Genomic DNA, 17,798 nt, shown 5'->3' with positions numbered 1-17,798 from the left:
CTGAACAAAAAAACTATAGAATTCCTTAATACAATCAATAATTTAGACTTAACTGACATATACAGAATATTTCACCCTTCAATGAATGAATACACTTTCTTCTCAGCAGCACATGGATCCTTCTCCAAACTAGATGATATGTTATGCCACAAAGCAACTCTTAGCAAATATTAAAAATGTAGAGATACTACCCTGCATTCTATCAGATCATAATGGAATGAAATTAGAAATCAATGATAAAATAAAAAAATAAAAGCTACTCCAACACCTGGAGATTAAATAGTATGCTATTGAATGAACAATGGGTTGCAAAAGACATCAAGACGGAGATTAAAAAATTCTTAGAGGGGCTGGGATTGTAGCTCAGTGGTAGAGTGCTCACTTAGCATGGGCGGGACCTGGGTTTGATCCTCAGCACCACATAAAAATAAAGACATTGTGTTGTGTCCATCTACACCAGTAAATAAATACTTTAAAAAAATTCTTAGAGGTGAGAACACAGATACAATGTATCAAAACCTCTAGGACATGGGCTGGGTTGTGGCTCAGCGGTAGAGTGCTTGCCTAGCATGTTCAGGCCCTGGGTTTGATCCTCAGCACCACATAAAAATAAATAAATAGATAAAATAAAGGTATTGTGTCCAACTACAACTAAAAAATAAATATTAAAAAAACCCTCTGTGACACTATGAAGGCAGTACTAAGAGGAAAGTTCATTGCATGGAGTTCATTCCTTAAAAGAAGAAAAAGTCAACAAATAAATGACCTAACATTATATCTCAAAGCCTTAGAAAAAGAAGAACAAATCAACACCAAAAGCAGTAGAAGACAGGAAATAATTAAAATCAGAGCTGAAATCAATGAAATTGAAACAAAAGAAACAACTAAAAAAATTGACAAAAAAATAGTTGGTTATTTGAAAAAATAAATAAAATTGACAAACCCTTAGCTATGCTAATGAAGAGAAGGAGAGAGAAAACTAAATCGCTAACATACCTGATGAAAAAGGAAATATCATAGTGGACACTACAGAAATACAGAAGATAATTAGAAATTATTTTTAAAACTTGTACTCCAATAAAATAGAAAATATCAAAGGCATTGACAAATTTCTAGAGTAATATGATTTGCCCAAATTGAATCAGGATGATATACACAATGTAAATAGATCAATTTCAAGCGACGAACTAGAAGACGCCATCAGAAGCCTACCAATCAAGAAAAACCCAAGATCAAATGGATATACAGCTGAGTTCTACAAGACCTTTAAAGAAGAACTAATACCAAATACTCTTCAATTTATATCATGAAATAGATGGAGCACTTCCAAACTCATTCTATGAGGCCAGTATCACCCTGATTCAAAAACCAGGTAATGACACATCAAAGAAAGGAAACTTCAGACAAATATCTCTAATGGACATAGATGCAAAGATTCTCAATAAAATTCTGGCAAATCGAATACAGAAACATCAAAAAGATAGTGCACCACAATCAAGTATGGTTCATCCCAGGGGTTCAAGTTTGGTTCAACATACAGAAATCAATAAATGTAATTCATCACATCAGTAGACTTAAAGATAAGAATTATATAATCATCTCAATTGATGCAGAAAAAGCATTCGACAAAATACAAAATCCATACATGTTCAAAACAGTAGAAAAACTAGGGATAACAGAAACATATCTCAACATCATAAAGGCTATCTATGCTAAGCCCTAGCCAACATCATTCTAAATTGAGAAAAATTGAAAGCATCCCCTCTAAAAACTGGAACAAGACAGGGATGCCCTCTTTCACCACTTCTATTTAACATAGTTCTGAAATACTGGCCAGAGCAATTAGACGGAAGAAATTAAAGGGATATGGACAGGTAAAGAATAACTCAAATTAGCACTATTTGCCGACAATATGATTCTATAACTAGAAAACCCCAAAAATTCTACCAGAAAACTTCTAGAACTAGTAAATGAATTCAGCAAAGTAGCAGAATACAAAATCAACACCCATGAATCAAAGGCATTTCTGTGTATCAGTGACAAATCCTCTGAAAAGGAAAACTGCCCCATTTACAATAGCCTGAATGAAAAATAAAATACTTGCATAATGAAAGAGATAAAAGACCTCTACAATGAAAACTACAGAATGCTAAAGAAATAAATTAAAGAAAACTTCAGAAGATGGAAAGCTCTCCTTTGTTCTTGGATAGGCAGAATTAATATTATCAAAATGACCATACTTCCAAAAGCATTAAAGAGATTTAATGCAATTCCGATCAAAATCCCAATGACATTCCTCATAGAAATAGAAAAATCAGTCATGAAATTCATTTGGAAACATAAGAGACCCAAAATAGCTTAAGCAATCCTTAACAAGAAGAGTGAAGCAGGTGGCATCACTATACAAGACCTCAGACTATACTACAGAGCAATAGTAACAATAACAGCATGGAATTGGCACCAAAATAGACTGGTAGACCAATGGTACAGAATAGAGGACACAGACACTAACCCACATAATTACAGTTATCTTATAGACAAAGGCGACAAAAACATATGATGGGGAAAAGATAGCCTCTTCAACAAATGGTGCTGGGAAAACTGGAAATCCATATGCAACAAAATGAAATTAAACCCCTATCTCTTACCTTGCACAAAACTCAACTCGAAGTGGATCAAGGACCTAGGAATTAAACCAGAGATCCTGCATCTAATAGAAGAAAAAGTAGGCCCAAATCTCTATCAAATTAGATTAGTCCCCTACTTCCTTAATAAGACTCCTATAGCACAAGAATTAAAACCAAGAATTAATAAATTAAAAAGCTTCTTCTCAACAAAAGAAACAATCAGTGAGGTGAATTAAGAGCCTACAGCTTGGGAGCAAATTTTTACCACTTGCACATCAGATAAAGCACTAATCTCTAGGGTATATAAAGAACTCAAAAAGCTAAACACCAAAAAAACAAATAACCCAATCAATAAATGGGTCAAGGAACTGAACAGACATTTCTCAGAAGGTGATATACAATCAATCAATAAACATATGAAAAGATGTTCAACATCTCTAGCAATTAGAGAAATGCAAATCAAAACTACTCTGAGATTTCATCTCACTCCAGTCAGAATGGCAGCTATTAAAAATACAAACATCAATAAGGGTTAACAAGGATGTGGGGGAAAAAGTCACACTCATACGTTGCTGGTGGGACTGCAAAATGGTGCAGCCAATATGGAAAGTAGTATGGAGATTCCTTGGAAAACTGGGAATGGAACCATCTTTTGACCCAGCTATCCCACTCCTCGGTCTATACCCAAAGGACTTAAAAACAGCATACTACAGGGACACAGCCACATCAATGTTTATAGCAGCACAATTCACAATAGGTAAACTGTGGAACTAACCTAAATGCCCTTCAGTAGATGACTGGATAAAGAAATTGTGGTATATATACACAATGGATTATTACTCAGCAATAAAAGAGAGTAAAATCATGGCATTTGAAGGTAAATGGATGGCGTTGGAGAAGATAATGCTAAGTGAAGTTAGCCAGTCCCTGAAAACCAAATGCCTAATGTTTTTTTCTAAGGAGGCTGATTCACAGTGGGGCTTGGAGGGGAGCATGGGAAGATTAGATGAATTCTAGATAGGGCAAAGGGGAGGGAAGGGAAGAGAGGGGGTAAGGGAGTAAAAAAGATGATGGAATGAGTTGGACATCATTACCCTAAGTATATATATGAAGATAAAAATGTGTGAATATACTTTTTGTACAACCATAGATATGAAAAATTGTGCTATATGTATAATATGAATTGTAATGCATTCTGCTGTCATTTATAACAAATTAGAATAAAAATTTAAAAAAATGATATAACATGCATTGAAAGAGTTGTCTTGGGCTGGAATTGTAGCCCGTGGTAGAGCACTTGCCTGGTATGTGTGAGGCACTGATTTCTCAGCACCACAAATAAGTAAATAAAATAAAGGCCTATCAACAATTAAAATACATATTTAAAAAAGGAAGAGTTTGTCCGTTAACATTCTTTTATCCCAAATTTCTGGATTTAGAATTATTTATTGATTGATATTGATCTGTGCAGGAAGAGCTAGTACCCTATGGTGTCATGTGGATTATCCTTTTGCAGAAATTTCCACTCATGATAATTGTGTTCATAAGAAAGCTCTCTGCCCCTGCCTTACCAGCTGAGGCTTTGGGTACCAATCTCTCTTGCTTTCCCGTATGTGAAATGAGATTGGAATTGGTATAAGTGTTATAGACATCAAGGTAGACATATAACCATATAATATCAGAATTGCCAAATTTTTCCAAATCTGGACTTCTCTTCTGTGTTTTGTCTATGTCATTAGCTCCATATGGCATAATGTTAGAAAATATATTAATTAGAATTAATGTAGATTCAATCATCCCTTGGTACCTACCGGAGAGGTTCTGGTATAACCTGCAGATTCCAATATTCTCATATGCTCAAGTCCCTTATATAAAAATGGGATAATATTTGCATATAACCTATATATATTCTCCTTAATGCTTTAGATCACTTGTAATACCTAACACAATGTCAATGCCATGTAAAGAGTTGTTATGCTATACTGTTTAAGGAATAATGACCAAAAAGAGTCTATACCTGTTCAGTACAGATAGTTTTTTAAAAAATATTTCGATCAGCATTTGGTTGAATCCACAGATGTGGAAGTCCGGGATATAGAGGGCTGACTGTATTCTGTTAGGAATATCTGAGAGAAACGGTACCCTGTAGAGAGAGAAATAATTTGAAGACTATTTAAATTTTGGGTTGTGGTTATAAATTTTTTGTTATCTTAGCTAACTTTGGTTTATTTATATCCTGTTTTGGATATACTTAAATGACTCACTGTTACATTTTGCTTCTTAAGAAAATTGACTGTAGGTTCCAAGGAGCAAGTCTTTGTAGTATTTTCCAGAACCAACTCAGGGCTTTGGAATTGTACCTTTAAATATCTGTGATTTGCATTTGTACACAAACAGAAACCCACAGAGGTATGTATTTGGCTTTGCTTATGGGTGTGCAACCACCCACAGACAGCCTTGATTTGCCAGCATGAGCTTGACACTGTGAACATAGTAGTCTCTTCTGTCATTTCAATTAGTTTGCTCCTTTTTCTGAGTAGGTCAAGCTGTACATGGTACACATCAGCCCATGGTCGGACACCATGGAAACCCCAAGTTAGACACAATGGGGAACCATCTAAGTCTTAGAAGAATGTTTGTTTCCCTGTTTTGAATATTTGAAGCAATGAGTAACACCAACACAGAGGGTGTGGCGTGGTGAAGTCCTTCCTAAATCTTGTATCCTGATTGCCTCATCTTCCTCCATTCCACTCTAGGGAAAGACATTCCTGGACAGGCATCCCTGGTATTTGATGTTGCGTTATTGGATCTCCATAACCCCAAGGATAGTATTTCCATTGAGAACAAGGTCATACCTGCAAACTGTGAGCGGAGGAGTCAGAGTGGGGACTTCCTCAGGTATCATTACAATGGCACACTTCTGGATGGCACCTTCTTTGATTCCAGGTGAGGACACAATTGTAGCCTTCATTCATCAGAACATTTATTAAATGAAGTCCACCACTGGTGGAATGTGATCTCAGTATCTGTCAATGCTGATTTCATATGTTCATCTCTAATACGGGTCTCTCTTTTCTGATTCTGAATTTCTTCAGAGGCTGCCATGACAGTTACCTTTGGGAGGCTGATTTAGTTGGGTCTGCAGGAAAAGAGGAGAGGCTCACCCTAGATTCCCACCATCACCCTATCCTGGGCTTACCTGTCCCATGGGGTCTAGCATGGGAATGGCCAGAAGTCAAGGACCTCCTAGGTGGCTCAGTCAACTTGGTGCCAGGAGACTTGGGTATCGTTTCCTGTCTATGGTGTAGTGACTTTGTGACTACATTTGACCTCAGAACTTCAGGAGCTTTGGTGTATCCCCTGTTCTAAATCCTTTCGCAGACATGGTTAGATGAGGCATATGGACTTGCTTTGCAGTCTTTAAAGGCTGACCAGCTGGAGAGCACTGGTTAGAAGCATTCAGCTCCCTTCTGGATGTTGCAGAGGCTGATTACTATGCCTCTTATTCAAAGTTTTATCAACGGTTATACAGATGGCTCAAGTGTGTTCCTTTGTTATGCCTTGCTCACTCAAGTGGCATGTGTTGTTTGGGACCACTCCTTTAGTTTCCTGTGAACAAGTAATGACAAAAGCCTACCTGTCTCTGAGGTAATAAACTCCTAATTTGTTTAGTCATCTAAAAGGCCAGGTGAGGTGGCATACGCCTAAAATGCCAGTGACTCCCAGTGAAGACAGGGGGATTGAAAACTCAGGTCAATCTGGGCAATTTAGCAAGACTCTGTCTTAAAAATAAACATTTTAAATTGGGTGCAGTGGCACATGAACAAGTAGTGACAAAAACTGAGCCAAGTTTGGGAGGCTGAGATAGGAGGATCGCGAATTAAAAGCCAGTCTGAGCAATTTAGTAAGGTCCTAAGCAACTTGGTGAGACCCTGTCTCAAAAAAAAAAAAAAAAAGAAATATGAAAAGGGCTGGGGATGTGGCTCAGTGGTTAAGCACCCCTGGGTTCAATTCCTGGTATAAAATAAATAAATAAATAAATATTTTTTTAAAAAAGGCTGGGGATGTAGCTCAGTGATATAGAGCTTGTCCAGAAGGCATGAGGCCTTGGGTTTGATCTCCAACACTGGAGGGAAAAAAAAAGGAATTTCTGTTCTCAAAGGTAATTTTTTTTTTTTTTTGTACCAGGGATTGAACTCAGGGGCACTTGACCACTGAGCCACATCCCCAGCCCTTTTTTGTATTTTATTTAGAGACAGGGTCTCACTGAGTTGCTTAGTGACTCACTAAATTGCTGAGGCTGGCTTTGAACTCGAAGTTCTCCTGCCTCATCCTCCAAAGCTGCTGGGATTACAGGTGTGAACCACTATGCTCAGCTGGTACCATCTTATTGAATAATTGAAATGATGCAAAGATCTGCAATGAAAAATGTAATAATTTCCTATCAATCCCTTCCGTTCTGGCCACCCTGAGGCAGGTATTAATTTCCTCAATCTCTGTCCTGACTCATTGACACAGATGCCCTGGTGTCCCCCATGAGTCACCTCTTTCTTGTCTCTTTTCTAGCTACTCGAGGAACCGAACCTTTGACACATACATTGGGCAGGGCTACGTGATTCCTGGGATGGATGAAGGTTTACTGGGTGTTTGCATTGGAGAGAGGCGAAGGATTGTGGTCCCCCCTCACCTGGGGTATGGAGAGGAGGGAAGAGGTGGGTATCACGGGCCTTCCTCACTGTCTGGCAGCTTCCACATTGTCCGGTTCATGTCGAAACATCGAAGCCAAAGTTCATCTTAAGACTTGATTGCACCAAATAGGTTTAGTTTCTAGCATTCTGTTATTTTTCTTTGTTCGTGGCTTACTTTCCTTTTTCTTTTGAAATTTTTAAACCTACACCAAAGTTGAAAGATCTGTATAGTGAATTCCACTTTGTCTCACCACTTGCTAACATTTTGCTCTATTTTATCTCTCTTCATGTTTATTTATTTATTTATTGGCTGAACTGTTTGCAAGTAAAATGCAAAACCCTTCTTTTGGCTTTTGTTTTGTATGGCATGAAATTATTCATTTAAGTATATAATTCATCTGGGTGTGGGAATTGAACCCAAGAGCACTTTATCACTGAACTACATCCCCAGTCCTTTTTATTTTTTATTTTGAGATACTGTACCACCAAATGTCTGAGGCTGGGCTCCAACTTGTGATTCTCTTGCCTCAGCCACCCAAGTCGCTGGGATTACACATGGTGCACCACCATGCCCAGTGCCAGCAGATATTTAATGGCTTCATAGTGTTTGTTTGTTTGCTTCTTTTTAGTAATTTTAGATGCAGGTGTACATAATACCTTTATTTTATTTATTTATTTTTATGTGGTGCTGAGGATCAAACCCAGTGCCTCACACATGTTAGGCAAAGGCTCTGCCACTGAGCTACTGCCCCAGCCCATGTTTCCATGTTTCTTTCTTTCTTTTTTTTGGGTACTGAGTGTTGAACCCAGGGGTGTGTTATCACTGAGCCACATCCCTAACCCTTTTTATATTTTATTTTGAGACATGGAATTGCTAAGTTATTTTAGGGCCTTGCTAAATTGCTGAGGCTAGCCTTGAACATGCAATCCTCCTCCTGCCTCTGCCTCCTGAGTTGCTGGGATTATAGGTGTGTGCCACCAAGCCCAGTGGCTTCATAGTATTTCAGAACTGTTTTTCTTTTTCTTTTTTTATTTTTCTTAATTATATTTTCTTTCATATGCCATTTTTTGCTAACTTACTTAGACTTGCTTAGGAATAATTAGCAACTGTATTTACTTTGCTTTAGTGTTCTTTTTGCTGATGGAATTCTGGTCAGGTCTCATTAGTTGTACACATTTACTTTGTTAAACCTTTTCTGATTGTTGGTGATAAATCATATCAATCTTAGGAATTTTCCTTGTAGGGTTTATCTCAGAGCATCTATGAAACATCAAGCTGATTGGAAACTAGAGTGTACCATGGTAATGCATGGTTTTCTTCATGACTTAAATTTCTGACTTAAGTCACAAAAGATCCCAGCTTAAGAAACATTCAATAGGTTTTACTTCATGCGCTGTTTGTTTAGTGTCTTGATACTGTTGTTTGTATCATGTCATTTCTATATCCAGCCACAGACATACAAAAATGGATAAACATCCCTGAGCATGCCTGTATTGTGATGAACTGAAGACTGATTCTTCCTTTCTCCAGAAAGAGCACATTGATGGAAAACATTTGCTTAAATTATTTTTCCCTTTTGGCTTTCCATCAAGTATGAGACAGAGCTCTGCAAAGAATTATATGAGGCTCTGGGAAGCATCCAAAGGCTCATAAATTTTCGGAGCATGAGAATGCTTTGTTCTGACTCATGTTGTGGTGGGGGGAGGGCCCTCTGATGTGTAAGGCCCAAGTGCTGTCGTGTGGGGCCTGCTTCTGTTCTCTTGATTAGCACCTGTGGCCTCTTCATGTGGGTTGCATAGGTCCTAATGCTGTGGGACTGATTCCAGAAGGGTGTCAAGATGTAGATCTTGGTTTACGGCTTCCTCACCACAATCCACAGGCTCACAGTAAGGGCTCAGTCATATTTGTGGCGGGAATGAATTGCTGGGTCCTCTATGTTGTTCTCAGCTTCCATCAACCAACCCCTAATTTTGTCATAGCACTTTCCTCTGCAGGATTGGTGGGAGAAGGGTAGGCCTTCTGGAAAAGGTTCAGATGTCTCTGCTGTCTGCTTTGTCCCATGAGGACAGCCCTGGAATTAGGAAGCTTAGATGTGTTTGTAGCCCTAAAGTAGGAACAGATCCTACCCACAGGGTTGTCCAGGAATCTCTTCCTTGATGGTTAGTTGTTACTCAAGTTACAAATTGCCTTTTCAGCACTCTTATAAGAAAAAGAGAAGAGGAAAATAATCCTTTTTACCCATTGTGCAACTGGGACTTATTGCATGCAGCCTCGTTCAAACCTGGAAATGATCTCTGAAGTATTATTATCCTCATTGTTTAGATAAAATAATGAGGTTCATGGAGATTGAGTCATTTGCCTAAGACCAGAAGAGCTAATCATTGATGGAGCCAGAATTGGACCCTTGGCTTTTTGATCCACAGGCAGATGGAAAGAATGAATTTCCATTAAGTTGTGACTTTTTAATACCCATAAATGAAAATCTGAGGACTTAAACCAGAAGCCCCAGAGCTTTCAAAGGAAACTTACAACCAACAGGAACAAATGAATTTCCCTCCTGGGCTAGGCAGCTGGCTGCCTTTCTTTTTTTGTTGTTACCTGTGTCTCTTTGTGTGTGTGTGTGTGAGTGTGTGTGTGTGTGTGTGTGTGTGTGTGTGGTGGGGATTGAACCCAGGGTTTCTCACATGCTAGGCAAGCAGACTGCCACTGACCTATGTCCCCATTCATGTGTTTCTTCTTGGGGAGGCATTCTTGTGAAAATGGAATGACAACTTCTGCATTGGTTAAAGAGCTCATTGGGGGAGACCAGGATTCAGGCCATAATGAAATGATGAACTATTTGCACCTGTTAGGTGGTGGGCACTCATTCCTACACTTAATCTATAAATAGCTTTATGAAGTCAGAGCAAGATGGGGGGTGGGAGGCCTGCTGGCTGCCTGAGGCTGAAAGCCCTGTCTTAGGGCTCAAGGTCTGATTTCTAATTTTACACTCTCAGAAACTCCCATCTGCATGTCCATCAAAGATTCAATGAATATTTTCCTGACCAGGTCCTGGCTGTAAGTGTTGGGGATTCATTAGAGAAGACAAACAAAATTCCCTGCCCACGCAGAGCTTCCGTCTTTGCTGATGCCTGCTTGTGCCTCTGAATTAACCAGGTACCTGGTAGACAAGCTCATGTTAACTTCCTTGGAGCTGACAAACAAACCTAATGTTAAAGTTTCTTGAGTGGGTGTGAATCAACCTCTGGACTGATCAAAATGCTTGAATCTGCAGTCCCCAGTGCCAGGGCAGCTGAATGAGTCATCAGGAGAGTGCTTGACAAGCAGGGGCAGATCTCAGGGGTGGGGGAGGGGGAGGAGGATATTCCATTTTGCCCTTGGAGTGGGCATTATATTTGCATTGACCAAATTGGTGTCTGCCTATATATGTCCCTATGTCTGGGAAGAGTCAGCTGCTGACTTACCAATAACATTCCTTAAATTTGGTTGCCTGTCAGAGACCTCTGGAAATCTTTTTAAAAATGTCAATGCCTGGTCCCTCTCTAGTACAAGTGTTGTACAGGTATTGGTGCAGGTCACGGATGAGAATCACCTGAAGAGCTTAAAGATCACCAGACCAGCTGGGTTGAGCAGGACAGTGGCTGGCCTTTTGTACTCACTAAATCCTCCAGAAGATTCTCATACCAAGCCAAGACTGAGCCCACTGCTCTAGGTGAGCCACTTCTGAATCTCAGGCTAGGACCCAGGCATTGACATCATTTGCAATGTTTTTCCCCTTTTATTCTATGAAGGTGAATTCCATCATTATTTTTTTTTATTGTGGTAAAATTTATGTAACATTTGTCATTCTCACAATTTTAAGCTGTATAATTCAGTGGCATTAAACCTGTTCACAGTACTGTATTAACCGTTACTGTTATCTATACCCCAAACTCTTGCATTATCTCAGTCTAAGCTCAGAACCCATTACCCAGTAACTTCCTCTTCTCCCCTCCCCCAGACACATAACCACCATTCTGCTTTCTGTCTCTACAAATTTACCTATTCTAGGTGTTTCATGTATGTCCAGCCACACATTATTTGTCTTATTTTACTTGGCCACAGTTTTTCAAGGCCCATCCCTATTTTAGTATATATCAAAATGTCCTTCCTTTATATGGTTGAATGACTATTTCATTGTACGTATATACTGTTTATCCTTTCATCTGTTGTGGACAGATTGTGAATGATGCTGCTTGAATATTGGTGTTCAGAACGAATATTTGTTCAAATCTCTGCTTTCAATTCTTTTAGCTATATATCTATAAAACATTTTAAAATTTATTTTTTATTGAGATACAATTCACATACTATAAAATTAAATGGATTTGTTGCTGGGCATGGTGGTTCATGCTTGGAATCTCAGTGACTCAGGAGGCTGAGGCAGGAGAATCTCAAGTTTAAAGCCAGCTTTGGCCAGTTAAGGAGGCCCTTAGCAACTTAGATCCTGTCTGGAAATAAAAAATAAATTTTATGTAAAATTGAAAAAAATGATGGGGATATGGCTTAGTGATTAAGTGCCTCTGGGTTCAATCCCTGGTACCACCACCAAAAAAAAAAAAAAATTGCACAAAAAATTAATGAATTTATTACTGCCCAAAAGGCTTGCTCTGCTTGCCACAGTTGAAGCCATCAGTCAAAGCAAGTCCTTGTTAGAGCAAGAAATTTACGGCCATATACTAGCAGATAGGAGGACGGCAGGGATTCTTGTCCCTAAAGAGCCACTTGCCAGGAGGTTGATTTTATGGGTGGTTTACTTTGTAGACTGGTGGGTGCTTTCTCATAGGTTGAGGTTTGAGACCAAGTGACACACATCTGATCCTAATCGCCTAGTCAGGAGATGCTTTCCTGTTTTGCAAATCTCAAAAGCAAAGATCATAGGCTGGGGATGTAGCTAAGTGGCAGAGTGCTTGCCTTGCAAGTGTGAGACCCTGATTTCAATTCCCACCACTGCAAAACAAACAAACAAACAACAAACAAAAACAGAGGTCATTGACTTCCTTGGGCTATTCTTGTTACTGATGGGCAGTTCCCGACTATTACACAATGGATAGGCAAGAGGGGTTAGCTTCAGCCCTCTTACTGATTACCAAACTCACAATTAAGTGTATGTATGTGTTTTAGAGGAGAGGACATTCATGAAGCACAGAAAGATACTCGGCAGGTATGGGAAGTGGGGTGTTCATGTATCTCTATTTGAATTGTGTCTATTGCTGTTTTTGAATGAAGTTATTTTTTACTTTTTAAAAAATTTTTTATTTTAATTATACATGGCAGTAGTATTTTGGCAGAATATACACACATAAAATATAACTTACTCAGTTTAAGTTCCCACTCTTGTGATCATACATGATGTGGAATTACCCTGGTTGTGTATACAAATACAAGGCTAGGAAAGTTATGACCATTAATTCCTGAGATATAGTATATTTGATTTGGTTTTTTTAAAGTAAAATGCAGCAATAATGCTGTATACGTCCTTGGTTCTATGGAATGCTATTTAAAATTTTTTTTGACATTTGAGCTTTTCTGAAATGAGCTGGGGGAGGGTGTATTACAGCTGATGCATATGTCTAAGGGGTCTCCTTCCCCAAGCTGTCATTTAATTCTTTTTTTTTTTTAAAGAGAGAGTGAGAGAGGAGAGAGAGAGAGAGAGAGAGAGAGAGAGAATTTTTTAATATTTATTTTTTAGTTCTCGGCGGACACAACATCTTTGTTGGTATGTGGTGCTGAGGATCGAACCCGGGCCGCACGCATGCCAGGCGAGCGCGCTACCGCTTGAGCCACATCCCCAGCCCAGCTGTCATTTAATTCAAGGAGTGTCTTTTAGTCTTGGACTTACAGTAATACCCACCTTATCAGGTTGTCTTAGGGAGTTAATAAGAGAACATATGTGAAGAACATTTGTAAACTATAAACCAATATTCAGAAGTGAGATATTTTCAAAAGTGGAGATAATGGAAAAGAAAAATGTACTAATGTGTGGAACAAATAGAATGCATTCTAAAAGCACTGGGTGACTCAGGAGTACTGTCCTACGGGATGTGTGTGGGCCCTTTCCTTCTTTCCTCTTTGAAGTATGTGAGTTTGGTTTTTCTTGAGCAGTAGTTGGGCACTGGAGTGACTTTCACTCTAGGCTGATGATCGGGTCTCATTCTTTGTCTCTTGTTGGGGTGGGGCAAGCCTCCATTTGTCTGAGCTTGAGTTTTCCACCATGATCGATTGACCCAGTGTCTTTCAGAGTTAAGGATTCCGTGGGGCAACAGGCCACAGTTCTGAGTTTGAGTCCAAACTGTGCTCATGACTGGCTGTGTGACCCTGTGCCAATCTGTGCCTCAGTTTCCTCACCTGTAAAATGGTTACTTCTAATGGCCCTTTTAGTTTTGCTCTTCAGTATTCCCTAGCATTTCATATCTGGGTTCCCTGGGGACTAGGATGACACACCTGCTGATATCTGGGAGTGCGGCAGTTTAGAGGCTTCATTCATCAGTTCCCGCATGTCTGTCTTTAGGGAACATCCCTGGCTCAGCAGTGCTGGTGTTTGACATCCATGTGATCGACTTCCACAATCCTTCGGACTCCATCAGCATCACTTCCCACTACAAGCCCCCCGACTGCTCCGTGCTGAGTAAGAAGGGGGATTACCTCAAGTACCACTACAATGCCTCACTTCTGGATGGGACCCTGCTGGACTCCACGTAAGGGCAGCCCAGAAGGTGTGGGAGCGAGCCCCTGGGTAGCAGGTCCACCATTCTTTTCAGACATGGGCTGCATATTCTGAGGGTTTCCTATTAACATTCTCACTCTGCTCCAGGTCATTTCTCAGCCTGTGGAATTAGCTCTTTCAGAACAGCAGATCTTATCATGTAACTGTTACCTTTAAAAGCCAGCCCTCAGATAAAGGCCAAGCTTCTGGCACAGGAGGCTGTATTTCTTAGCTGCATTTTCTGCCTCACTGATCTCTTCTGCTGGGTCCATCTTCTGCTTTCTGTGGCCTCCCTTTCCTCAAAATCATTCCTTAAATCCTAGGAAAAACTAACTGCTTTAGTTTCTGTAATCTCCTAACACATTATGTGTTACCTGTGTTTTAGTTAACTTTTTGTTTCTCTCTCTGCTACTGGTGTGAATACCTCAGGGACACCCAATCTGTTAATTAATTAAAAAAATATACCTTTCTTTTTTAAAAATATTTTTTTTAGCTGTCAATGAACTTTTTTAAAAATATTTTTTTTAGATGTTGATGGGCTTTTATTTTGTTCATTTCTTTTATATGTGGTGCTGAGAATCGAAACCAGTGTCTCATACATGCTAGGCAAGTACTCTACCACTGAGCCTCAATCCCAGCTTCTTGATGAACATTTATTTTGTTTGTTTGCATGTGGTGCTGAGAATCAAGCCCAGTGCCTCACACGTGCTAGGCAAGTGCTCTACCACTGAGCTATGTTCCCAGCCCGGATTCATATTTTTATCCCTTGCATTTTTCCCAGAGTTTACATAGCACAAAAAGAGCATTTAGCAAATGTTAATTGATTGAGAGAAACCTGAAAATATATTAAATAAGAATGTAAAAGGAACTTTGCTTCTTGTGAAGCTGAATCTTCAGATGTATCTGTAAGTTAATACATCTTCTTTAGGAAAGAAACGTTTTATAGCTTTTCATTATATTTCCATAAAGTATATCCACTTTTGGACTCATTCTGATTTAGATTCCAAGTTTGGACCTGGGGAGAAGAAAGGGCTTTATTATAATCAAGTGCTGCTGCATTTATTCTAGATGCGGACTGCACTCTATTCCTCCCACCTCCTCTGCCTTCTGGCTTCAGTGACAGTGTATGGGGCTGCAGAGAGCTGGGCATGGAGACAGCCCGGGACGTGGTATTCGGAACACTCCTTCTGAGACCACAAGATCCTACATACTAAGGCAGTTAGCATATTTCATCAAATCTAAAATTCACTGATTATTAGGGTCATTATTTTATGTATCTTTAAGAAAGCAAAAGTGCTACCCAAAAAATAATGATGGATTTTCAATCATAAAATCTATCCTAATTTTATGGGGCTGGGGTGTAGCTCAGTGGCAGAGTGCTTGCCTAGCACGTGTGAGGCAGAGTTCTATCCTCAGCACCACATAAAAATAAATAAACAAAATAAAGATATTGTGTCCATGTACAAACTAAAAAAAAAAATTAAATGTATCCTAATTATACAGAGGTCAAAATTTGAAAAAAAAATCCACATTTTGAATCAATGAAATGAGTGCTTAGCTTCTGGGGCCCAGATGCTCAGGCCCTGGCTTACCACAGACCTTGCAAAGGAATCCCAACCACTGGATCCTGGAAGCCTGGGAGGACGGTGGGAAAGAAGCGTGGTGTGTTGTTGCCCTGTGAACCAAGTGAACCACACACGGGAAAATGGCCCATGAGATGAGAACATTTGGGGTCAGTGACTGCTGTCATTGCTCTTGCCAGTGTCCACATTTCTGTCTGGTGCTCCTAAGGCGGAAGAAAGGGGACGTGGGGCTGGGAAATGAACAAAGGAACTCCTCAGTGGTTCGGATGTGCATCTCCTGTGGGAAAAGTCAGACTTCCTGCCCTCTGATGTGTTTTGTGGAACATTCTCTCAGAGCCCTCAGGAGTCATGTGATGCGGGTTCCTTGCTCTTAGGAGAAACTCCATTTTGTAGCTTCAGAGTCATTTGTATTTTGTGTAAATTGTCAGGGAATAGCAGCAGGACTTTCCTGTTGGTCTCTTCTAGGTGTGAGCTTCAAATAAAAGAAGGAAGGGAAGGGTGCGAGGCACCTGCCTACCTGGTCCCATCTTGAGATGGGAGCCTGGGCACAGAGCCAGAGAGGGTGGAGGGGCTGGCAGGAAGCAGGAAACTTGGGAGGGAGAGGAAGTCAGGAGCCACAACAGGAATGAGGAAGGCGTTAGAAAAACTGGGCCCTTAAAATAAATAAGTAATAAACTAGTGGGGTTTTCAGAGATGACAAATGAGAACAAATTACTTCCTTGGAGGATTCATTATTATTCAGTCATTAGTGATTGTGTTGAAACCGACCTTAGGGAGGAAGGACTAACGTTCATTACTTGATAACTAAGGCAGTTCTCGAAGATTCTGTGAGACTTTGAGACTGAGCGATCCTGCAGGTTGGTGCCCAGAGAGAGGCAGTGTGAGAGCTCCTGGGTGCTGCTGACCGCATGGGCTGGGAGCAGGGGGCACAAAGGGTGACTTACTTCCTCCTGGGCCTCTGGCCAAGGCATCCTGTGCCAGAGGTGGCCTTATGTGGCTTCCTTCCCAGGTCGGACAAACACAGGCCTGGTTTGGGTTTGCAGGCCCCTGAAAGCCACCCTGGCCTGGGAACCAGTGGGAGGAGGAAAAGCAGCAGCAGCCATGGACCCAGGGGAGGTGGGAAGCCTGAGGGGACCCTCAGGGGATGTCCTGTCTGTATTGTCACCAAGTGGTGATAGACATCAAGGGACTTCAGAGGGAGTTTCCTCCTTGGCATTTAAGAACATGCCCACAGTTTGCCTCTGGGAAGTTGATAGGAATGCCATAAGTAGATTTTGAAATAGGTTTTGAATTGTTTTCAGTCATGACTGAGGTGAGAGAGCCAACTTTTTTTTGCCTGGGTTCCTTGGGGTCTGTGGGCATCAAGGATAATTAAGCTCAGTGTTTTTTTTTTTTTTTTTTTTTTTTTGGAGTCATAGATTGCTACAGACAAAAGCACTTTACACTGTCCGTTTATTGAGCTCTTTATCTGCTCTCTGCTGTGCCAACCTTATTTTACTACTGGCTATTTAGAATATCCCTGTGAGACAGCTAACATTATCTCCAGTTTATAGATAAGCAAATGGATAGATTACATTTCCCAGAATCGAATGAATTGGTGGAATCAGGATTGAAACTTAGGTCTTGCTGAATCTAAAATCCAGGGTCATAACTATATTATGTACAACAAAAAATTCTCATGAAAGTGCCTAACTGGATATAAAGAATGTTTCTTTCCCCTTGAACCACTAGAGAGCAGGTTGCCTTGATATCCTGTCACTCCAGATACCTGAGTGTGCATTTTCTACAAACTTAAGACATTCTTAGTAAGTCCTGTGTAACTCAGACATTCATTAAAATCAGGACGTTAAGTGAAGGCAGGCAGGTGTGGTATGGCTGGAGGGAGTGGGTCCTTGGGGCCGTGCTTTGGGTATATATTTTGAATCTGGTGAGTGAAGTCTCTGTCTGCTTTCTGATCGTGTCCTGAGCTGCTTTCTCTGCCGTACTCCTCCACCCTGATGTTCTGCCTCATCTCAGGCCCCAAGGAATGGTGCCAGCCTTCAATGGACTGATATCTCTGAAACCATATTCCCCAAAATAAACTTTTCCTGTTCTAATTGTTCTTGTCAGGTCTTTTAGTCACAGCAGCAAAAAGAGCTGATTGAAATGGCTGGA

The 17,798-nt window shown here is 40.2% G+C and overlaps 1 protein-coding gene across 1 annotated transcript in view; it reads left to right on the top strand.

Moving 5' to 3' along the window:
- FKBP9 (FKBP prolyl isomerase 9) overlaps positions 1 to 17,798 on the top strand; it is a 48,891-nt gene that overhangs the window by 23,009 nt on the left and 8,084 nt on the right. Inside the window, exons 5-7 of the mRNA XM_081284054.1 lie at positions 5,384 to 5,573; positions 7,194 to 7,339; positions 13,867 to 14,053. Coding sequence (XP_081140180.1) covers positions 5,384 to 5,573; positions 7,194 to 7,339; positions 13,867 to 14,053 — 523 coding nt within the window. The remainder of the gene's footprint in view (positions 1 to 5,383; positions 5,574 to 7,193; positions 7,340 to 13,866; positions 14,054 to 17,798) is intronic.

This window comes from Spermophilus citellus (assembly GCF_964194105.1).
Source record: "Spermophilus citellus genome assembly, chromosome: 3".
NCBI lineage: Eukaryota > Metazoa > Chordata > Mammalia > Rodentia > Sciuridae > Spermophilus > Spermophilus citellus.
This window is presented reverse-complemented; position numbering and strand designations above follow the sequence as displayed.